General features: G+C 34.4%; 2 protein-coding genes across 2 annotated transcripts; one reads left to right on the top strand and one right to left on the bottom strand.

Annotated features, from left to right (window-relative positions):
- Nucleotides 1–464: 464 nt before the first annotated feature.
- LOC111046734 (growth arrest-specific protein 1) lies at nt 465–24,746 on the bottom strand. The gene is made up of 4 exons (XM_022332347.2): nt 24,171–24,746; nt 6,314–6,616; nt 3,449–3,998; nt 465–1,904 (listed from the first exon to the last, which is right to left on the bottom strand). Exons 2-3 carry the CDS (start codon nt 6,611–6,613, stop codon nt 3,462–3,464), a joined length of 837 nt encoding a protein of 278 aa, XP_022188039.2. The 5' UTR covers nt 6,614–6,616; nt 24,171–24,746; the 3' UTR covers nt 465–1,904; nt 3,449–3,461.
- On the top strand, nt 8,929–15,349 carry LOC111051552. Its single transcript, XM_039420057.1, has 4 exons — nt 8,929–9,093; nt 10,204–10,356; nt 10,837–12,089; nt 15,328–15,349. The coding sequence occupies exons 2-4, from the start codon at nt 10,204–10,206 to the stop codon at nt 15,347–15,349; spliced, it is 1,428 nt and encodes a 475-aa protein (XP_039275991.1). The 5' UTR covers nt 8,929–9,093.
- Nucleotides 24,747–26,099: the final 1,353 nt, after the last annotated feature.

Here is a 26,099-nt window from a genome sequence, read left to right as displayed (position 1 = left end):
TAAAATCAACGCAGAATGTAAATGAGAACATGCCAATCATGAAGTGAATGGGTAATCAGGTTGCCATGAATTTTCTTCAACAGTAATTGATAGTCTTTTTTCCAAAATCCAAAAAAAATTGCAATTTCATTTAGGGAAATTTGTTTATCACTGTAGGTGACTCAGCAAATAAAATATAACCTAATTTTTTTAATCAACTAAAATTGAAATTAAATGTAAATATTGATTAATTGCATCTAAATGAACAGGTTACATTTTTATAAATCAATAGTACCTATAAACCTTGCAAAGATTGGATTTCTGTGGTGAACAAACTCTCATCAAATATAATGAGTACAATTTCTTAAACTGATCAATGATAGTTAAAGAAATTTATGACAATCCGAAGAATGGGAAAGGGTAAATGAATTATAGTAATGAAGCATAACATGGAATCAAGAATTCTGAATGAATTGAACAAAGTATTTGAATTGTGTAAAATGTTTTTTTAATTGTTATTTTTCAAACGTTGATATTGAAATCACAATGTTGTACATTTTTTTGAAGATTGAAAATAATTCAAAAGATTCGATAAAAAATTTTTGACATGAAAGTTGCTTTCGTTTAGAATTTGACTTCAATTAAGCTAGCATAGGGATACAAACATTTTTCAAGTCATCAAGATATTATTGGGCTTCAATCATTTAATTTTTATCCAAGTAGGAAACGAATCATGCTAGCACGAATCACAATGATACACTTATTTAACGTGATTTGATAATAAATTGTAAAATTACAATAATATTATTTACAAGAACAAGAGTAATTAATTAGATGTGTTATGATGATAGAATGGAAAGCTTTTTCATAGGTATTGTCTTCTCACTGATGGGGAATCTTTGGCAAGTCTATTATGGGCAAGTGATTGTACAACATTTCATCGACCAACTTTATCAATCGCATCTTCTTTCCTAATAAATTTACAATATTCCTGTACATGATAAGTCCACACCTTAATTTTTACGTACTACAAACTTTACATAAAAATTGAACATATTTACAATATCATTATTTACAAATAAAATAAATAGTTTCTATACAATAAACATCTACTTTTCAATTGTACAAAATTAATTACAATATGGGATTAAATTCAATTGAGACGAGCTCAATTTTTATTAGAAGGTTCAATTTTGCACTGTCCCAATATGATACCAAAATACAAATAATATAGGTACTTAATCCAAAAGATAATATTCTTAATTTGTAAATAAGACTTCTTCAGACTCAAGCATCACAAAAACTAGGTTTCCGAGTATTCAGGATTACATTCCCATGAGTATAAAATTAAAAGTACGAGAATATAATTATTACATATTTTATGGTCAAATAAGGACTCATTTTCTCTAGACATGTTATTGTCAATGATAGACACATTTATCAATTGTAGTTATTATTTCATATACCGTGTCTTAAACTTATTCCATAATCATATTATATGCTTTTACTTTTATAAGTTTCCATAGAAAATCATTAATCGAGTATTACTTCGATTGATTGATTCTGCATGTAATGATACAAGTTATATTATTCTTGAAGGATGAAATAATATTCCATAATTTAGATAGATCTGAAGTTCTTTTGAAAACAAATCAGCAAAATAATATTGCTAGAAAGTATAGTAACAAATCTATTGGTAACTAAGTATAGTACTAAAATGAGTATTGTAGATGTAAATTAAATGAAATCTTTGTTTGGTTTCTAGGAGAGGAACCCTTAGGTTTACAGTTAGGATAACGAAGAATATCAAAAGTAATGCACATTTCGGCAGGTTGAGGTAGTTGATACTTTACTTACAGAGAAGAGACCTCTTAGATCTAAAATTGGAAGTCGATATCACTAATAATTTTCAATAGTCTTTTATCCTGCAACAAAGAAAAACAAGAAAAATATTAATTATGTTTCCGAAAAGTTATAATTCTAGAATGAACAATAGGCCTATTAGCATAGAGAAAATATAACTTATGCTATCTTTTCTCTATGCTAATAGTCAATCCCTTTCAAATTTTGATTAATTTAGAAAAGTTCCATCAGAATAGACCATTAAGCTGAGAAATACACCATAGAAGTTCTTCCCTTCCAGTATAACAGATAACAGTAATAATGGGGCATGTGATGATAAGATTTAATAACAGCATAGACATGAGAGAGCCCGTCTTGATTAAAATGATTCAATTATTTCATGTAGTGGCAGAGGACATTTTTTTTCTCAATCAACATTAGTCAATTAGGCAAGAATTTCAAATTTTGAGAGGAATTTTAGTGTGAATATACCTAGTTAGAATTGTTGTTATTACAATGCTCAATTAGTAATCATATGAGCTTCTATCTTATCTCACAATTAAGTTTTAGAAACGCAACGTATATTGGTATAATAGAAAGAATCCCAAGGTCTAATAAAACAATATACAGTAAAAAGATACAAAAACAGAGAAAAAAATTAAATGTTTGTGGTTGAACGATCAACTTGAGAGAATCTTTGTTCCGATGAAACCAATGTAATTAATTAGAATACATTATGATTGTATTCTCATTATATTGGATGAAACTATAATGAGAACCATATAAGAGTACGGCATCAAGAGCTGTTTGTATGATACTGGTAGGTAGCCTCTATATTAATCTATCTAAATCATATATCACCTACAAATTAGGTACCTACTAATAGTAAGTAGATTTTTGATTTTGTATTCAAATTTTTCAAATAAGTGCAATAGGTATTTCTCAATTTTTTAACTTATTGTGATTCATTTAGAGTATAACATCAAACTTCAAAATTTTCATTATTCCTGGACCGAAAATCAAGTGAAGCAGTGTGAGATTACATAATCTTAACTTTTGGACAAAATTACCATTTCATAGAAATTTTTGGAGAGATATAGTACAGGCTCAGTCTAGTTTTTCCTCCAATGTCATAATTGTATTATGACTATAGTGTTTTATATAATAAATATAATTTCCTCAAAAAAAAATCATTCCAATGAATACAGAATTCGGCTACAATTTCATTAAAGTAAGACTGGTAACTAATTATTATTTTACTGCATTTCATATTAAATTGTAGTTTTTATCAACATTTTACATTACTATTATTTTGTTCATTGCATGAAAACAGGATATTTTGGTCAATTTTTTGGCCAACAGCAGGATCTAATTTGATTTAAACGTGCCTTGAAATGTTGACGAAAAATCAGAACTCATGCAAGAATTGTGATACTAAGTTGAACCAGAGATTGAATATTACAAGTGTCAGTTGAACGAAAGCCGGTTAAATTTTAATCGTGATTGATTCAACGAGTATCATTCAAAGCCTTCTTTGAATGGTACTCGTGGAATTAATCACGATTAAAATTTAACCGGCTGTTGTGAAACCAGACCTTAGTATTCTTTCCTCTATAGTTGAACTCACCTAATAACAAGTGTCACGAAGCCGAGCCGTTTAGTGAGAGCCTCGTCAATAGGAGACACAACAATAGGACTTGGACTGATAAATGAGTGACGGTTGACGCATTGGCGGCAGCTGCAGCGGCGACGACATCATTGGTCTCGTCGTTGGCACTGGGCTGCTCGGTCGACGTCGACGTTGTCGAGTTGTGATGATGGCTTTTACGAAAGCACAACTTGTCCATGTTGGTCCGGACTTTGCGGCACTCGTGCCTCTCCTTGTCCTGGCCGTCACACAGGCACGTGTCCAGCTTGGCCGCTTTCTGCTGACGCCGCAGGATGGAGATGCTGTTCTTGCAGCGGTAGGAGCACTTGCGGCCCATGAACATGCTGCGACAATAGCTGTGGTAGTATTCGAATGCCGTCAGACACTGCGTGTCGGCCGCGCAGATCTGCTGCGCGACTTGGCACGACACGGTCGTCTCCTTGAGGTGCGCATGCTCTACGCCCGGACGACACACTTCGATGCGCGCCTTCGATGCCTTGCAGTACGTGTCGTCCTCTTTGCAGTGGCACTGCAAACAAACCAAATCATTTTAATTATGTGTGAAATGAAGAATTGTCAAAATAAATAAAACGATTTTTCCCAACTCAGAGAGATGTCTAAATCAGTACTGGGCTTGAGTATGTCCAGTTACTCACATATCGATCAATGGGCGTACGTTTTTTCGCCTTCCTTATAAACTCTTCAACCAGGTAATACAAATGCTCAAAAAAGTTTTAGAGGGAAACGTTTGAATTCAATAATTTTTGACCCAGCAGCTCTTTCAAGGATATGTAGGAAGTAAACATATCAAAAGTCCTCATCCCTAACCCCTGTGCTAAGGGGGTAGAGGTGGTTTGAAAAGTACCAAATTTTGGTTATCTGTATATATCTCGAACAATATGCGTCTTTTGGACATTTTTATGAAACACAAAATTAAATCTTACAAATATTAGCCAACTAAGAAGCTTTAGTGGAGATGTAGTGTGAAATTTTAAATACAGCAACTGATGGTACTCCACATTTAGCACAGGGATGAGGATTGTCAATATATCCAGCTCCCAACTAGTCTCAATGAAGCTGCAAAGTCAAAAATTGTGTTCCAAACATTGTGTCCAAATAACAGTGTCGAATGGTCTCTTGTAAAACCAATGATTTTACTCAACACTAAAACTTACATAAAAATTGATGAAAAGCATAAAATGTTGATATTATACATCAAATTGAAGAGAATTGAACGATCTACAGCCCAATGTTCGGTACTCATTTTTTTCTATGCATTCTTGTTGTGTATGAAAAATTGTCATTTTAAAGATTTTACACTTTCAAAAGTGAATATATCTCAAAAACTAAAGGAGACATCACAAAATTCTATTGAGCAAAATTTGTAGGGAATTTATCTAGCTTCATTTTTGTTCATTTAGTCATGTCGCTGAAATACATTTTAAACCACCCTCATCCTTTAAGCACAAGGGGTAGGGATGAGGACTTTTGATATGTTTACCTTCTAACTAGTCCAAACAAAGCTGCGAAATCAAATATTGTGTTCCAAACATTCCCTATAAATTTCTCTTTCAATTGGTCTATTGCTGTGAAGCTGAAGATTTTACACTCAACTCGTTAAAAGAAAGCTGCGAAATCAAATATTGTGTTCCAAGCATTCTCTCTAAATTTCCCTGTCAATTGATCTATTGATATATTGCTGTGAAGCTGAAGATTTTACACTCAACTCCTATAACAGCTGCAACAATCGTAGGGAGATGCGTGAAATGATGAAATAATAAATTAAATTGAAGATAATATGATGGTCTATGAGCTCATGATTAGCACGGATTTTTTCAATCAATCGTTTAAAAGTTATAAGGCCAAAAAAATTGAAAAATCGGAGCCGGAAAGGTTTTTCTTCAAAATGTGACACCTTCAAGAGCTCATATCTAGAAACCCAGGAGAGATATGGGAGAATATTATAGATGAAACTTGTAGCCTAATTTGTGAGCTTTAATTTTGTATTCGATAAAAGTGTCCTAAAGACGCATATTGTTCGAGATACATGCAAAAAACCAAAATATGGTACTTTGAAACCATCTCCACCCCCTAAGCACAGGGTGACTGACTTTTTGATATGTTACCTCCACTATCCTTAAAATAGCTGCGGTGTCAAAAATTGTGTTCCAAACTTTTTCCTCTATAATTTTTCGTTGAATGAACTACTATAAGATAACATAACTTTGCTGTTGATGACAGTTATAACATAACTTGATAACCTTGAGCAAACACATCCGTTAATCTAGTAGACTTCAGTTACAAACACATCGATTTTTGGAAGTTCGATTTATTCTGTTGAATTAAACATAATTGACAAACCGATGATGTATTCATGTGTTTGCCAAGTTCTGTTTAATCAAGATTAATTTATTAAAGTAATGGCGCGTGCATGATCAAAGCAGGCTGCCGGGTTGTAAGATGAATGTAGTATTCCGTTATACAAATTATTGTTAGTAGGTCTACTCTTGATGTACCATGTCCACTAGGAAATGATTATATTGTGATATTGAACGATAAACAATTGAATTACTAAAGAAATAGTGTTCACAGTTGAAACACAGAAAAATAATTTATTCCATTGATTATATGGTGATATTTTTAATCAATAAACGATTAAGTGCCGGTTGCACAAAAGCCGGTTAGATTTGAATCATGATGTTTCACGAAAACCAATCAGAGGAGCCTTCTTTCGAAAAAGCCGTTTCTGCGCAAACGGGCTTAAGGATCTAAAGGAATAGTTTTCACAATTGAACGACATAATGTACCTATAGATCTACTTTTAGTCACTTGTTAAGAACTGACCGTCATAAGCCGGCGCCCGTCATCGGTGGAGGTGAGTGCGATGAGCGACAGCTGACACGGCTCGGGGCAGTGCTGGTAGGGCGGGTCTGCGCTCATCACTGCCGAGCAGCCGTACATGTAGTTGCGCAGCGCCATCGAGCAGCCAGCGTTGTAGATGCACTTGAGACGCACTGCTTCACAGCTGCTGCTGTTCTGGTGGTTGTTGGAGTCCTCCTTAGCCGATGCCACTGTCATCACAACAGTGGTTAGCAGCTGCACAGCTAGCAGCGCTACAGTCGCGTCCGGCCGCCACGCAACCATCACCTGCACAGCGGGAATATTTGGTCATCTTTCATTTCAATAAGTTAACTCAAAGTTAATAGTGTATAGATTACACTCCAAAAATAGTGTATAGATTACACTGTGGCGCTGACTACATGACAGTATAATGGGTGCATAGAAAAATAGTCTGCATGTGACGACAATGACGACCAGCACCAGTGTGTGGATGGGTGGTTTGCCAGTGCTGGCCTAGATGTGGACTAAACATTACCAGGTTGGGCCAAAATGTGGACTAGGCATTACCCTTGCTGTTATACTCTTTTTCCTGGGAGTAATGTTGCTGTGGAACGTTAGTTAGTGAATGATGAAATAATATTGATATTTTCAATACACATTAAACATCAATGACATACTAAACACATAATATTATTTTCGTACATCAATTTTATGATACATTTTGACACATATCAATGACTTTTTAGTGTTCAAATCACATTAGACATCAATGACATACTAAACATATAATATTTCGTTGAATGTATTCTGGTTGACTTGACAACTTTTGGGGCTCATAATATACGAATGGCTGAAGAGACTAAAGCTGGAATCCTCCAACATCGAGTATCGAATCCATAATCCATGTCCGGTTCAGTAAAAATATTCTTCCAATGGAACTATTCCACTCAGCCCGGTCGAGTAAGTTATGAATAGTGCTATTAGAATTCATAATAGAATATTTTCACTGAACCAGGAAAGGCTCTCTGATATTGATATGAGGGAATGCATCTTGTGTAATAATAATGATGGAGTTATACGCTGAGACTGTAACTACATGTGCATACAGGGAGTAATGTTGCTGTGGAATTGAATTTCTTGTTGATTAATAACTTTTGTGAATCAGATATGTGTCTAAAGTGTGAAAAGTCCATGCTAGTAATCCAGATGAGCTGTGATCCCTTCTGCTCACAAAATACATGAGTATGAAGAAGTCGAAAAATTGTTTTGAAAGCTGTAGTTTCATTTGGTATTTCTTTTATGTAGTTGGATTTTTAGTAGCAGCTTTTTCCGCAACACAACTAATAAAAAAGTACAATTAGCATCAGAGGAAAAGTTATTTAAGCGGAAAGTTGAATATCAATGTGAAAAATATTAGGAAAAGCAAGTAAAAGTGTAAAAGACTTAGCAATCGAACTTCACAATAAAGAATCCAAAAATTTTCACAAAACACACCACGAATTTACAGATTGATGATGAAAAAGAAGAGTAGCTATTTATATTCCCATGACGTCGTTACATCCATGTACGTTTTGTTCATACCAATCGAATTTGGGATTTATAGACGCCGGAAATGCAAAGAATGTGTGTCCTTCCATTTTAGGGGATAGAAGCCAACCATGCTCAGAAATTTTCGTTTCATCAACTAGTCTTGCTTGAGTAGATGTTTTGAATATAAAAACGTACATTGTAATATCATAGCCATAAACTGATAAATCATATATCAAATAAAACATCTCATGATATAAAATGAGGAAAGTAACTTTAAATGACATACGACACCACCCATTTTTGGAAATGGAGGACACTCATGATTGAATATTATCGCTTTACAGTTTAGCATAATCTCGTTTGATCACTCCTCCTATCATAATGAAAAGGAACGGAAATGCATATTCAAAATGACAATATGACACCTTCCATTTTTAGAGATTGAAGCCGACCATGTTTTATAGATGAGTCGTTTGGCACAATCTCCTTTATCGGTAAATCTCGCTTCAACAAAATGGTATAAGATATCACGATTAAAAGACAGCGGAAATGCAGGTTTAAAATTGCGAACAGATTTCGGGGTTGAAGAAAGGGAGTAACTTGAGTAGGTACTAAGCGAAAAAAGTGTAGCAGAAGAGAAGCTGGAAGAAGCAGCAGAGGGGACCACGAAGGATTGCAATGATAAACATATGGTATAGTATATAAATCATGGTTGAAGTATAATATAAAATATGGGAGATGAGTAAACAACAGAAAAAGTAAAAAGTAGAAGGAGAGAGACATGAATGGAGGGAGAGAGACAAGTGAGCACCTGGCGCCCAGAAAAGGGTCGAGTTACAGGTCGCGTGTAACAAGTGGTTTTCGGATCATTTTTTGTGCGTCAAAAAACAAGATCATTATTCCACTTGACTTGATTGAACAGTAAACACTGGAAGCAAACAGCGAGGAGACGCTAGCGCAAACAACGAGACAGTAGGCCCACAGTACACCACTTCATTTCATGTGTATTGTATCACTACCTCCGTAAACAAAGCCATAGCGCTCCGAAGAGAAAGTTCTGTGACGTAGGTATACGTAGGGGATTGAAGAGCCCACTCTTGACACTTGACAGTCAGACACTAGTGTATTGACCAGTGCAGTGCAGTCCCAGTTAACAGTGAATTAAAGATTCCTATTTGAAATCATGGATTGAATAAAACGTGCAAAATGTTTCTATTTTGAGTACAATCAAAAGCATCGATCATACTGTTAAGTTAAGTATACTAATTCATTTCATATATTTCTTTAAAAGATAAGTTAACTTTGTTGTAGCCAAAATCTTTCACCACGTGTGCTCGTGTAGGCTTGTTTAGCGTAACCTATTTGACCGTAAATTAATCCTGGAATTAAAATATTATTGAAATTTATAGATTAGCCTATTGAAAAATAATAGTTTATAGATGATAGATTATGAGTTATTATGTGAGTGATATAGATCAGATGAAATCAACAAATTAATGTGAGTTAGTGTTTTTATTGATGTATAGTGCGTTACTCAACCTTTTTGAAGTTTATTCATATTTTCAAGTTATCAACTTATTATTTAAGTGAATTTTTTTATTATTTCTTGTATTTGCATTTTAAATAATTCAAAATTTTGGAATTTAAATGATCTGATTTAAAAACAGTTTAGTACAGAAGAAACATAACCTTGTTTGGACTTTGGATCAAAATAGTATGTCTGGTTCTATCCCCATCATTTTTATGATTGTGTATTCTCAATAAATGATAGGCCTATATAATATTTACTTGTAAAGTATTCTTTTTGTGTGAGGATAAATATAAAATCATTCAAACATCAAATCTCTAGTTTGTTTCAATAATAGAAAAAAGTTTTGGTCTAATGTTTTGGTCTAGTGTTATGGTTGATCCATAACAGCTTAATTTCCAAATCAAACTACAACCTATAATAAATATTAGACTTAAAACAAGTAATCGAACCCCTATCTATAAGTTTATCTGTTTAATTAGCATCGCTTTCAATCACAATCACATTAGCCTTATAGTGCTATAATATTATTATCAATACACATAATTTCAACCCGTAATGTGTTTAATGTAGTGATAATAAGTTATCAATATTGGATACTGGTAGCCTACTAGTAGGTACGGTAGTTTAATGTCTTACAGCATAGAATACATTTTTAATAGTGTAAGCTCACAATGCTTTTTCTATGCTTCCAGTTAATCAATAAGGATCTGTTTGATTTTTGTTCACAACAATAGGTCTTGACTTATTCAGCTAATTCTTTTATCTAATAAATTTGACTGGAATGAATCTATTATTCTATTTCTATTTATTCATATCCTATTTCTATTTTTAGATGCCATACACTTGCTGCGTTCCCTGTTGTCGTGGCAATTACGATGCTGAACACAAAGTTGCAGTATTCTCCTTCCCAAAAGATGAAAACTTGAAGAGATTATGGATTAGATCTATTCCTCGAAAGGACTACTCGTACACATCATCATCGAGGGTAAGTTTAACTATAAGTTCAACTATTTGAAGTTTTCAAAATTTGACAAAAATGCCATACATTTAATGTATGGTACATTCAATAAATAACTTAATTCATTAATAAACAGGTAAAAAATGAAAATTGAAACAAACACATTCAGGGAGAATAGAACAAACGTATTTTAATGACTTAATAAAATTTGCTATTTTTGAGAAATGATGACAACTATTTTGAACCAAGTTATTGTATTATTGTATTTCAATCTTTGTTGACAACAAATACTGGTTAATTCTATCAATGGTTTAGTTAGTGGTTTTATGAAATACTTGAGTAAATTAATAAGCGTGAGATTGATCTTCAATTGCTAACACATTTATTGAATCATCTATCATACATCATTAATCATCATCTATTAAAGAAATTGATGTAATCTCGATTGAAACTTGATGAAACAAGTTACATCACATGATCATTTTGAAAATGTCTTTTGTTTCCCAGGTTTGTGAAAAACATTTCTCTATCGATGAGATACAACGCTTCACGTCGGCCTATGATGAGAAGACCGGGAAAATTGTGACTGCTCCTTTGAAGTTTCCAAGGCTCAAACCTGATGCTGTTCCTACTATTTTCCCGGGATGCCCCAAGTATATGTCTTCAACCACTCATCATAGAGAAGCTCCCACTTCAAAAAAGAAGAGGTTCGAAGAAGAGCAGGTATCAAAAGCTATTGAATTAAGCAAATCATCTTTAAAAAACTACAACGATGAACGAAGCTTTCAAACTTTTAGTGAACTGTGCTTATTGTATAAAAAATTCAAATTCAATTCCTGTTGGACAATTGTTTCAAACAATGACTCATTATCTTTCATTCTATTGAGGAGATATGAGGGAATAATGACATTGGACTACTCAATTGAAATCGACCAAGAATTGAACATGAATGTGTTTTATCGTGGTGTTGCCTTAAGCAAACTGAGAAGTGGTCGTTTCCCCCAAAAAGTTGAGAATATAAATTTTATTATTGATGTACTTGACGAAGTTGAGAATTTGTTCAAAAATAGATGCAGCAGTGTAAATAGGTCCTATCTGATTAATTTAATAATTGATTCTCTGATTAAGCTTAGAAATAATGTAGATGAAGGTAAAAAATGTGTTGTAGATTTTGTAAAAGAGCAAATAGGTTTAATTAATTGTCAACCTGAAAATTACCGGTATGGAACCGAAATATTAATTTTTTCTACTATGCTCCATTTGGTTTCACCACAAGGGTATAAATTTTTACGAGAGTCAGGCAATATCATATTACCACACCCAGTGACGTTGAAAAAAATAAATAGCTCATTGAAATTAAATCCAATGAATGAGCTTGATGATACAAGCTTTCTGAGCTATTTGAGAAGAAAAAACAATATTTTAGGAGAGCAGGATAGAAACGTAATTCTCATGATTGATGAGGTCCACATCAAGCAGAATCTAGATTATAAAGGTGGGAATATAGTTGGTATGGATCATGAAAACGTGGACCTTGCAAATAGTGCATTTGTTTTCATGATAAAAAGTATTGCAAGCAAGTTCAAGGATGTTGCTCACATACTACCTGTGAAGAAAATTACAGCAGATGTTCTTCACTCAATTACAAGGAGAACCATTGTTTCACTGGAAATGATTGGATTCAGGGTTTTGATGGTTGTCACTGACAACAATTCTATAAATAGGAAGGCTATGAGGATGTTCAACAATCCACTGGCAGAGTACGTTTACCCTCACCCTTGTGATCCTCAGAGACCACTATTTTATTGTATAGATTCTGTGCACATCATCAAGTGTGTACGGAATAACTGGCTCAACCAGAAAAATTGTGGTCAAGCTATGCTTTACCCTGATTTCGATCAAACCAATTGTAATAATGTACATGATGATAATAGTTGTAGCAACAGTAGTATTAGTGAAAGTAGTGTTAGTCCTAGTCCCAATGATTCGTTTAATGTTGCCTCACTTTCCACAATTAGAAAAATGTATGAAGCTGAGTGTGGAAACATGTTGAAATTTGGTTATACCTTGTCACAAAAAGCTCTTTGGCCAACAAGCCTGGAAAGGCAGAATGTAAAATTGGCTCTTGATATTTTCAACTCCCATATTGCCAAGAGTCTCATTGAACTTTCAGAAAAACATAATCTGATGAATGCTGAAAGCACCAGTAATTACATAAGTATTTTTAGGAAATGGTTTGACATTATGAATGTTAAAACACCATGTAAAGGTTTTCATCTTCGAAATATCTTTCAGGAGCCTTTAACATGTAGTGAAAGTGATGAAAAACTATTGTTTCTTCACAAATTTGTAAAGTGGTTAGATTTGTGGAAAAGTTCCTTAAGTGAGAGTGGGAAATTAACTAGAGAGACACATTCTGCTCTATTAATTACCACAAATGCAATGATTGATTTTACAGAATATTGTATTAAAGAGCTAGGAATGAGTTACCTTCTACCAGGTAAAATTCAAACAGACGATTTAGAGTTTAGGTTTGGGCTGTATAGAAGATTAGCTGGTTCCCAATACCATATTTCCATCCGACAAATTTTTGAAATTGAAACCAGAATAAGAAATTTCTCGGTTATGAAATTGAGCCTGCAGTCGGGCTCGAAAGGCTCGTTTGTTATAGACAGTTTTTTTGATGAAGGAAGTGAGGAATCCTTGCATTCTTTATCGTATTATGTTCCTGATGATTTTGTAAATATCCAAGTTGAAGATAGTGATATAAGTAATGTGGATTCTGACATGCCCTTGCTAACTTATTTAGCAGGGTATTGTGCTCACTCCTTATTAAAGAGGAAAAAGTGTAAAAATTGTGAATGCAACTTAACGATTGAAAAAGAATTGAATGAACATCCAAATTTCAGGCTCATTCATTCAAATGATAGAGGAGGCCTCAGATTCCCATCTCTTGATGTTGTAAATACAATTGTACATAATTTTATAATAGTTAAGAAAATAATTAGCTGTAAGGAGTTAGAGTCTAAGTTTATGTTAGTCAGCAATCAATTGGATTTGATAATTAATGTAACAATGAGTGTTTTGAACCAGAAGGAGATGAGCATAGACTATTGCGAGAAGCATAGGTCAGAAGAAATTCAACTGACATTGATCAGGTCTTGCTCTAATACTTTGTTGAAAAATTATTGCAAAGAAAAAAATTCAAAAATTGTAAAAGTATCCAACAAAAGAAAACTACAGACTCTAACAAAATAAAAGTAGGCTGTAGCGTACACTGTAGACCTATACCGGTACTATTTTGAGAATAAATTGAATAAAAATAAGAGAACCGTGTGCTTATTTCCACCCTAAGAATGTGTCTTTTATTTTTGATAACTTGGTAATTACTATAATATTTATTGTAAATGCTTGTAAGTTTTTCCTCTCTATGCCAAAGATTATGCTCATGATCATGATTATACCTGAGGAGTCAAGATTGATGGAACAAATTATTATAGTTAGGTTGAATAAGTATATTTTCTCGATTCAATATGCATGAGAAACCTGTAATGATTACGGCTCTCCATAGTACATTATATGCTATGTTTAATGACATAATTATGATCTGCACATCAATACGGATAACACTATTAATTGTATGAATCAATCTCTGTTACTATTTGTGACTTTCAGAAGCATTTATCATCCTTCAATTCAATGATGAGGCATCTATGAGTTTCTGATTACATTAATTCAATGTTTCTAAGTACCTACTGTATTTTGAATTGAACCAGCTATATACTAGTTCTATTCATATTATGTGGCTCATATTGTAACATGAAATGACAAAAACAAATTATTTTACAAGAGTACATACTTATAGACAACATTATAGACTGAAAAATCAAGACTGATTGAATTGCAAAGCTAATCTGCCATTTTCAAATAGAAAATATCAAACCCTAGTGTAGTAGCCTACTACCACTGTAGGAGGTGGTGAGAAGCCCTACGTGCTATGACGTCACCAGAATGCACTATGGCTTTGTTTACGGAGGTAGTGATTGTATTAGCATAACAAGGAGAATGTAGTGATAATAAATCACTACATCTACATATCTACTGGAGATAATGAAGCACAAACCAATTGTAAATAGCATTGAAAGAATAATCCACTTTGATCTAAATCTAGGTCACATGATACAAGTAATGTCATAGATCGTACCCTCATAAAGGAAAGCACCCTATTAACTGTAATGCAATAGATCCAGCATCTAGAAGAGAAAGTACAAAAGTCCTAAAAGGACAGAAATGTTACTTTAGTCATTATAAAAGTTGAAATGAAAGGTCATCATGATGAATTATTTTTTGCCGAGGTTCCAAGTATTATAGAAGTGCTGGGGATGAATTATGCTGAATTTGGGGGGAAGCTTCATTGAGATTGGGGGGTGGGCACCCCTGGGTAACGTCTTTCAGCAGAATAGTAATCAAAATAAGGATTAGTAGACATGTGAGTGAGTTGAAATGACAGTTTAACCGAAGACAATAAATCTCAATTCTATTCCATTCCATAAAAAATCTTTGATTAAAAAATGGTTGGATTCAATTTACTGTATTGCATACTGTAAAAGCATAATTAAAAAGAGATAGAACCAGTAAAATAATAGCCAATGGGTAATGTACCAGTCAAAGTAAGAGAATTGAGCTAATGAGCTTTGCTAATGGATTTATAGCTCTAGACTCAAACATCTATAGATTTAGCAAATCATGAAGATAGCACAAGCTAGTTAAAAATACATATTTAAATGCATTGGTTGTCCATCCCATAAATCACTTGAATTTTATCTTATTTTCTACATGTAGTGAGTTATAAATATGTACAATAAAATATTTAAAATATGCACATATAAGCTTCATAATAGCCTGTTATCGAAGTGAAATACCCTTACATTTTTAGTCAGTTTCAAACTTTCTGAACCCCTACAATACCCTCAAGCAATTGATTTTTTTGATTTCCAGTACTGGATCCACAAGGACTTAGATTTAATGAGAATGCCTAAAATCTTCAAGATTACAAATTGAATTTTAATCTCCCAACAATTCTACTCTATTTCTAACCCGAGCCGTATTTTATTTTCCGATGTTTACTCTTCCCTTCACTCGCTCCTAGCGAAAATTGCCCAATAGATTTAGTTACACAAGAAAATGTAGGAAACCCCACGACTCTCTATTTCATTCCCTCTTCTCTCACAACGTACACATTTATTTTTAATTTGATCAAGGTCTACGAAACTGTTTGCAAAGTTTACACTAGTATTGCAAAGGTTTATGAACTGGGAAAACTGATGACGCAGATTTTGAGAAAGAATGCTTTTATTGATGAATCAACTTCAAGTCCTAGACAGGTACAATGTACCTGAGAACAATACGTCTCTACTGAAACGTCACTAGACCTAGACTACGACGACTACGTCGCAATCGCTTGGCAATTGTACCCAATGAACTAAATAAAATCTGCTGGAGCACATTCCATTAATCTTCCAATACCGTTACATCTCGACCCAATATTCTATTATGTCAGTGGCTAAACAATACCACGACTGTCGTCTCACTATGTCGTGACTACGATACACCTCATACAAATCTACAGCTATAAATCTACGTGTTCAACAACTCAGTTAACGAAGATGAATATTTCAATATCCTACCAATATAATTGGTGAAATACACTTTTCCAAGAAGCAGATAAGATTATTAAAATTAAGATGATTAAACTGAAGTTTATGCTATTGTAAATTCAATTCTTTGATGGTAGTATTTAAAGTATAAAATAGTTACATTTTGGATAAGTCAATAGATTCTTTAGGGGAGAATAAATGATAGAATATGCTTTAGCTATATAAAATTCTCTACAATGAATTATAGAGTTATACTCAAGACATTGAAGAAACTGTGTATGGTCGGCTAATGTGAACTAATTTCTCAATGGTTATAGTATATTTTAACTAGATCTGTTACACTTTGAATGACCCACTGCACTCAAGACATTTTATTTACCCATCTTATTAGTGTGAACGAGAACGGCAAACAGAAATATGTCTACAGGCATGTTTGTGCTGCTTCTGTTTAGTTTCCAGGCGTGTTCTGAGCTCAAGCACACCATAACTATAACTAAATAAATATAGTGTAGTTGTATAGTTGTGAGGTCACACAGTGAAAGGGTCGCTTCTAGGCCACTTCTTGGACCCATACAGTAGTTAGTGGAGGTCCTACATAAACACACCCTCCAAAGAGACACCACGGCCGTGTTGGGCAATGCCAGAACGACAACTCACGCACGCACCTAGATACACACTCACACCACACCCACACACTTACACAATATTAATATAAAGATACATTGGACATCTGGTCCTGATCCTGTAGGCACCAGAGAGACAGCGCCTTACCAGACAATAAACACACACGCACCCACATGCGCATTCACAGTCTCTCTTGTATCTGTTTTTTAACATCTCTATCCTATCCCACTTTTTGCTCTCAGCTACAAGATGTGAAGAAAGTTTATTCAGTCTCTCAGCCTCCGCGCACTGCATCGCTAGCGCAGATGTTCTCAATCAAAATTGATAGAGAAATTCTTGTACTGTTATAGTTTGTAATTGGGGATTTCGAGTTCGTCTTTTTCTCATGTTCTTGTACTATTGAAGGGGATGTACTTGTACTCACTGTCACTTTATTTCTTGGGCAGATGTTTTCAATCAAAAGCTCTTGATTCTCTCAAAAACTGGTCAAGTTATTGAGAATGAGTCTTGCACTTTATTTTTATCTGAAATGTTGTAATTGATGGTAGTTTGTATTTTCTAGATTGATCTCGAGAAATTTAAAGTAAGGTACAAGTACGCCTATATCAATATGGGATGTCCATGATTTAGTCTAGTAGGCTAATTGATTAGTTTAACGGTGATCTTGCACTAACAGATTTTTGAAATTTAGACTACTACTTGATAAGTCTTGCATGGAATTTCTATGGATGATCTAATAAAGGTAGATAAATCCAAGCAAATGTTAATGAGATGCTTAATAATGGAATAACCAATCTTGAAAAACGAGCTAGCAGTTAAATTACTATAATGACTCAATTACATAGCAGACGAATGTCTCTCGTTATTTCAGTTTCCAAAGGGAAAATATTTTCTCAATTCTCATTCACGACTCAGTTGCCTCAACTGAGTGCCGCTGGGATTGGAATGGTGGATTTCACTTCATCTTTTTTTACGTGTAAATAATTTTATAATCACATTAATAGTGTACTAGTAATAATGACAAAGGTCCATACATGAATAATGATGGATACAGTACCAACTTGAATCTCTTTCATGAGCGAAAGATCGGAATTGGAGAGTACTCAGACAAATAAGCCTTCTATTTCGTTTTCATGATTAGAACAATGTACTCTATAATAGCCTAGAACAGCGTTCTCAAATTCTCTATGAGAGATTCGATCGGAACGCGCAAGTTCTTCTAGGTACAGTTCTATAGCAGCAAAGATTTCAGTGACACTTTTCACACTTCATCTTTTGAAACTCTGTAGAAATGTACAGACATTGATCGATTTCCATCAGTTTGCTTTCAGCTGCTTAGCAGAGGGAAATTTATGTGTTGACAGACACCTCTCACAAAGCTCCCACTCCCACAAAGAAGGGGAACTGAAAAGAACAGACCTGACAAAGGCCCTCTATAGTTCAGCAGGAAAGTAGTAGAAGTTGCAGCTCAAAGGACAGAAGGTCTCCAGGCCTTCTCTATTCTTTATTCGGGCAACATCTTCTTTCCAACAGATAACTATTCAAAATGAAACAATAAACGTCTGCTTCAATGATAGATGATACAGTGGCTCTATTATGCTGTTTCAAGGAACCATTCCCTGAGGAAATGGAGTAGAGAAGACTCTGAGAACGATGCACTCAGGACTAAAACAGATACTGTTCTACTGAACGTAGAATCATGTTCAAATTTGGAAAACGTTTCTAAATTTGGACAAACGATGGTAAATTATAGGGGTATTACTTTACTCAGAGTAAAGAAAAAGAATATATCTATTAAATCAAAAATGTTTAAAATAGCGTTTGACGTTTTATTTTATCTGTTTTCACAATTTATCAATACTCTCTACAAATTGCATGAGACACTAAAATTTGTCTCTTTTACACATATCTTAACCATTTATAGTATCTTAATTTTATAATACTCTAATCCCGTTTACAATAAAACTTTTTTTAATTTCGTTTCATAATAGATTGGTTAACGCTTATTTGAAGATTTCAATTCTCCTATTTTGCTCTCTGGACCTCTATTATTTTATCAAAAGTCCCATAAGTAGACAATATTATAGAAAAAATGCAGTTCCTTTGTATGTGGCGTCCAAGTCAGAACGAAATATAAACATTGAAATTTTTATTAAATAAAAATACTAAGAAATTGTCAAAAAACACAGATCTATTGATACTTAGAAAGATCGTTTTCTGTTGTTAGACCATTGTTAATCTTTATCTGAGAGCGACAACCCGTCTTTCTAAGTATCAATAAATCTGTGGTTTTTGACAATTTCTTAGTATTTTTATTTAATATGAATAATTACCACAATATCAACTTCTCAACTACACAAAAAGTTAAAATTGTTATCTTATCGAAACTAATATAATAGTAGTAGTACAAAATTCTTGTTTAGTCGAGTTCACTTGATTAAAGTAAGTTTTCTTGATCATTCACAGCTCTGCCAGACGTGCACATTGAATATTTAATAACATGGAACTGTCTACAATCTACATAGAAACTTCACCTCATAAAATTTGCTTCGAGAATCTCTGTAGATAAATTGGTTGAATGTTTGATTTGATTCTCCCGAGACATAATATTCATTAAAGAAGGTTTAAAAAGACATCAAGCTGTTCTGTTTCAGCATGAGACCTCTTCAAATAAGAAATAAACGCTTTCAACTGAAAACTGAGACTCATGCGGGTATCTGCACTAGGCTACGGGTAGGAATGGATAGGACCATTATGATTGTGAAGGGTTGAATTTCAACCTGTCAAACCTTCTATTGAGTAATTAGAGGACTAAATAAATACTGCCCTGAAATATACAGCTATAAATGATTAGGTTGATATTTACATATCATGCGTGATTTTTATATTTATTCACAATTTAAAAATAGCTGGGAAACATCAGGTGAAATCTCAAGTATGCAAAAATTAAAACTCATGAGTCACAATTACTTTGAGAATCTTGGATTTATACTTCGAGACATAACGTATTAACTTTAGAAACTCAAGTCGCACAATTCTATTCTTCTTAGAGGCTTAGAGCAATCACAATAATTATTGTTCTGCATAGTCAAGGTAAACAGTATGACTGATATCATTAATGTAAATGATATGACATTGGCCATACCTCATAAAATATACCTCACAACTACATCATTCAATATGTCTTTGAACAAGTTCGTTGAGAATAAAAATAGTTGAGATTAATACTTCTGTACAGACGAGGTAAACATCATGGGAGATTTTAATAATGATAGTGGTTGATACTATAGATCTTTATTTAATGATATATTTTCTTCAAAACTAATCAAAAGTTTCTCATGAACTTAACCTGATAAATTCTGGATAGTAGCAAGTTATGACATTGACAAACCAAGGAATTAGCAAATAGCAACCATGGATACCTCTCAAATAACTATAAGCTAGAGAGATGATTATAAATGTACTAAAATGAAATGTAATGTAATTGGAATTGAATTATTGGCTAACCATGCTCTCATAAGTTTTGAAAAGGAACACTTATCATGAAGTCAAAGAGTCAAAGTCGAATGATTTGACAAAACTACAACAATCTAGAAGGAAGAAAGCAAAACAATTTTTCTAAATTATTGATTAACTGAATTTATCGAATATTAATTACTAACTTCATAACTATCAGGTCATGTTAAGGTCACCTCAATTTGTAATATGACAATACTTTCAACTTTCATATCGCTTTAAATTATGTCAATCGATTTGAAATAAAATGAGAGAAAATGACTGCAGGCTCATATTCAGCCAGAACTGTTTCTAAGTAGGAAACCAAATTAATCCGTCTCTCTTATAAAATTAACAATTAACCAAATTGTATATTCATATTTGGTTCATTGAAACCAAAATGGATTTCAGTTTTGCATGATAATCTTATCTGTCTATTGACTCAAAATTACCTTCGTAAGATTGTTGAGAATTCGTGAATTACGGTGGATTTTTGTGAATTCGTAAATTACGTAGGATTGTTGTAAATTCGTGACTGTAGTAAAGAGCGATTCGTTACCTAACAAATCAAAAAGTATGAGAGGATAGAACGCAGAGACAAATATCACGCTCACATCTTACATTTTATTAAAAATAGTGACTGAAAGTCTGTTAAATGGAAAATCTAAGCTGCTTTGAACCTATTCAAATGAAATTGTACCACAACTTTTATTCTAATCTTATACTTGTTAATTTAATAGGACTTTCACCCCTCACATTTACCCCCACAAGTCACCTTCCAATCTCTTTTGTAATGCTGAGATTAAAGATGATACTGTCTGTGAAGGGAAATCTCTAATTTCGAGTTGAAGAGTTGAGACTCAGATTCATATAAAATTTTTATGTAGAGCTCATATATAGTACTTAACGCATTGATTTCGCACTGGATTCAAAATTTAATGATGATTTGAACTGAAGAATCTGTCTTTACCTACTGATCAGTCTGCTGGAGATGATGTAGGGTATTTGGAATTTTTAGATGTTTATGAGTAGAACCTAGACCAATACTAATCGATTACATTTAGCACTGGAATCATAAAGTGTGTTTTCTCAAGCTGTTTAGATTACGAAATCCTCTCAGATGTTTTCGGATCAACTTTGTGTTACTCGGTGATGGACGAAAGCCTAGAATGGTGAGGAAGCAGCAGTCCAATAAGAAGACAAGAGGACGAAAATAGAGCGGCGAGACTGCCTTCAAATCCACGAGCCGTCTCTACAGCCTCCCAACACAAAACTAGTCTACTAATATCAGAGCATTAATACCAGATAGTCCTAATTGCTTTTTTCTTAGATTAGTACATGAGTATAGCTATATGTGGGAATATGGCTGCCTGGTTTCAAATGAATGAAAAGGAGTATAGCTATAGTTTGGGAATGAATATAGCTGCTGTTGTCTCAAATGATAGATGTGCGCAATTTAATAAATTAGTTGACCATAGTTTCAACATCTGCTTGCAGCTTAATTAGCGTTCCGGCACAAGTCTGCAGGCTAGCTTTCTTTGTCGTAATTTTATACAGTTGAATTTCCCGAACCCAATTAAAAACTCCTGTTCCTTATTCAAAAAATCATTAATAACGATTAGATCACCCAATGACGATTTTCAACCTAGGAATAGTGTGCAGTGTGCAGGTGCTGAAGTTTATCAACGGGCTTACTGAAACTACAGACTACGTACTGAAATTCCAAAAAATGAAGTATTCAACAAAGTGAAGGATTGATATTAGTTATTAAACACTCCTCGAAGAAACACATTGAGTTATTGGGTGCTGGTTTAATGAGGAACTGGGAAGAAGTTGGGAGCAAAATGTTATTGGGTTATGAAGTAAAGAATAAGTAAAATGTACAAAAGCTTTTATTGGGAGATTCGTAAGCGTTATACCTTACAGAAGAGACCTGGCCTAGTTGCATTACTGAGTAGAGAGAGCTTCACCCAATCATCGCAGAGAAATGTCACAGACTGCTATATTATTCCTCCTATACTCCTCCCTCCCACACTCAGACCTGTAGTCGTGTAAGGGATTTCCTCAGATGTTTATATTATGTTTTTATGTTGCGCATTTACGGCGAAACGCGGTAATAGATTTTCATGAAATTTGACAGGTATGTTCCTTTTTAAATTGCGCGTCGACGTATATACAAGGTTTTTGGAAATTTTTCATTTCAAGGATAATATAAAAGGAAAAAGGAGCCTCCTTCATACGCCAATATTAGAGTAAAAATCAGGCTATGGAATTATTTATCATAAATCAGCTGTCTAGTGGACTATAATACAACCCGTTCAAAAACATCGAACATCTTGAATATTTATCTTTCCATTAACGTTAGTAGACAGTTGACTATAATACTACCCGTTCAAAAACATCGAACATCTTGAAAATGTATCTTTCCATCAACGTTGTAGACAGTTGCAGCCAGACCTGATAACAGCGCTCACACTCACATTCCGGGACGACACGTCACGGTACGATAGGACAGAAAGCTCTATATTTATCTAGGATTTTTTCTAGACATTTTAAATTGATAAATTATTTATTAATTTTTGAGAAAACATAACAACAGGTCAATATAACTTAGGGTACTGAGCGCGAGGTCTACTGTTCACAGAACTACTAGTATCAAACATCAGCTATCTCCATTAGAAGAAACTCGTAATGAATCACCTCTTCCCCTGAGAAGATGAATACTCTGTCAAATCTGAAGTGACAGATGCATTTTTAATAGATTCACATTTTTTCTAATAATTGCCTCGTAGAAATGAAAAAATTGTTACCGTAGTACTTCATACTTCACTAAACTCACTGCAAGATAATCAATCTAGAAAAATAATTCAGTTTTTACATAATAACGAATAAACAATGATATGCCAATCATTTGAGTTGTAAAGAGAAGTGAATTACTGTGACATCTTGTGAACGGTAAGTTTTAGAATCAACTCTCATACAAGAGTACTCATTTATTTACTTCACCTTCATTCCTAAAAGAGCTAGAGACTGTTTTAAGGAGTAGTGGACTTGAATTTATCTGCACCCATAATCTTCATGCATATCCAAAATCGTGATCCATAAGCAGAGATTGAGGCTTTCCTGAATAGATAGTGTCAGAAAATATAAATGTTCAAGTCAGACCACACATATTTACATAAACATAACCATAAACAGCGTCATAAACCAGCGAAGATGTCATTATGCTCTTTATGTTCTATCTATCTTGATAAATAGACCTGGAATACGTTAGGTGAGCGTTTCTCCCTTCACTGAATACGGTAGTTAAAACAAAACTACATGATTAACAATAACTAGATTTAAAAAACAAGTTTACACTTATAGACAGTTCAAATGCAAGTATGCAACTCTGGACAAAATCGTCAATGCTGAACAAAAAAAGGAGGGAATTACTTATACTCATTGTTCATTTGTACAACACCAATCATTTCAATGATTGGGAGTGAAAAAGGAGAACAATAAGCTACTGTATTTTGTATTTCTTCAATTTAAATTCTCTCAACAGATGACGACACCGGTAAGAATCCTTTTCTTGAGTGCTGTACTTTGAGACAAACTTTGCTCCTTTTGTCCTTGAGAACATTATCCTTGACATATAAAAGATATTGTAGTATTTATGTACGAGTTTAAACTACTGAGGGAGCCTGAATACCCTGGCTTAACCCTATCATATTGGGCATCACACTGAATAGCAGGAGTGCTTGTTCCTTGAGAAGGAAGATGTCAGTCTTTCACACAATGTCAAATACATTCATTTTGCATAAGGAAATTGTTGACATTGAGTAGAGCTATTTTTCTGAACTAAAAAGATGTTGACTTGAACTGAAATGCGATAGTCAATCACAGCTTAATCAATGACATCATTATTCCTTTATAGTACCTTGACATATAATATGTCATGAGAAGCATTAACAACATCAGACCCTTCGTCTTTCATTCGATTTCTGATCGAAGTACATCAACTACAATAATACTAAAGTACCTATGGGTACTAATTGAGCCAGTTTGAGAAGATTCAATTACCTTAACGTGGTATGAAGGCCTTGGAGCATGAGAGCACGGAGGCAGGTCGACGGTCTCACACGTGGCTCATCAATTCAGAAGCTGGATGCAAACAAGACAACGCCAAACGATTGTTTTCACAAGCACAACACTATCGAAGCCCATAAACAAACACACCGGACTACAATCGAATCTAAAAATGCGTCGCCAAGATTACTAAAAGATGATTTGCCAACGAAAATTGAGTAACTACTAGCATGGTTAGGGAGTCTAGATGAAAGGAGGAAATGAAATGATACACGTACGATGATGTCTCAATCACTGACCGATTAAGTTGTGGGGCGAACGGAGCACTACACTGAACCTACTCGCACGAGAGCTCGACTTCTACTGGTCGGTTTTGGTTTGGTTATGTTCAGTTCCTTTGCCTTGTAGCAGCGGCCTACGTTTGATGGGTACGAGATGGCACGCCGAGTCTGGTTCTGGTTTGGTTGTGTCTTCTTTCTTCTCACTTCTCCCCCATCTTCTGTCTTCTTCTACTCTCTACCTTTGCCCTTCTTTCTTCTGGGCATGGACCTCTTGCTCTTTCGATTGAGTTGTGTAGCGCGAGATGACAGCCCGCTCACTCGTTCGATCCCCTCCTCTTAAGCTATCTCTGTCTTTCTCTACTTCTTCCAAACTACTCCCCCTCCTGCCAACCATTCGAATCCCCCGCGCCACTTGATGGCGGCGACCCTCCCCCACCCCTCCACAAGGGACTAGTAGTTATCTTTGAAACTATCTCCTCCACCACCACCACAACCCCACGAAGGCATGTGTGTAACTTCGACCACTCTCTTCCCCTATTCATTCATTCCAGCACCTGATTCCGTCCCCTCTTCCTTACTGATCATCCTCTCCTCTTTCTCTTCATCTTTTCTCGCTCATTATGTCTCAATCCTGTCGTAGTCCTTTCCTCCACCATCGGCTGCTCACCATATGGTGTTCCATAGAGCAGTCTTCTTTTTCTAATCTGTTGTGTTTGCTTCACACATTTTCGCTCAACAAGATCTTCACTTGATCTGAAGAAATAGCAGCTTATTTCAAAAGGATGAGAGAGGGGGGGGGTAGAGACTCACTCGCTCCTTCTAATGTGCTCGTATTCATTCTTCACTTCTCACATTATTAGATATTCCTCTCGCTGTCAATCTGACAATTCCAATCAATAATAAATATCACCTCTCATTTCTCCACTCCTGGTTTGCTATATGGTAATCGCGAAAAGAAAAATGTTCAAAGTTTCAAATGGCAAAGGCCAGTATTTCAATGAAGAGGAGCGTTTTCTGATACGTTGATTTTGAAAAATCAATTTTCCAATTTTATGCTTCTATGTTCAACATATTAATAAGAACAATAACTCATTATTGGCAAAATGACATAGAATTTCACAAACACTCGCAAAACACAAATGACACGTTGAACATAATAATATATCATAGAGAAAAAATAGCGTTTCTCTATGATAATATATTGTACATCACAATTTGTTCAACCAATAATAAAGCTTAATATATTGCAAAATGCCAATGAGTATCAAGAATAGTGATAGGGATCCTATTTACCTATAGTACTATACAAAACTATAGGGATCAAATCCTATTATACTGTCCTCGAATGCTTGTTTTATAAAGTGATTAACACTTAATTTCATAGACATTTGGGGGTATTAGACGGGGTATTATTGCTGTGTGAGATGATTTTATTTTACAATAATAATTCAAATTGCTATCATCGGAAAATGATTACTGAAGCAGCATTAAAAATTATTATTAACAATCAATATTGACATAAGATTGAAATAAGATGACATAAGCCTCCCCCAGCATCGACTTAAGAAGTATAGTAGATCTCCGGCCTATTCGGGGGCATACCTGTTTAACCTGCTTCCTGGCAACATAAAATCCCTAGTGA

This window comes from Nilaparvata lugens, chromosome 2 (assembly GCF_014356525.2).
Source record: "Nilaparvata lugens isolate BPH chromosome 2, ASM1435652v1, whole genome shotgun sequence".
Taxonomy (NCBI): domain Eukaryota; kingdom Metazoa; phylum Arthropoda; class Insecta; order Hemiptera; family Delphacidae; genus Nilaparvata; species Nilaparvata lugens.
The sequence above is the reverse complement of the archived record's forward strand: the minus strand, read 5'-3'. Positions and strand labels throughout refer to the sequence as shown.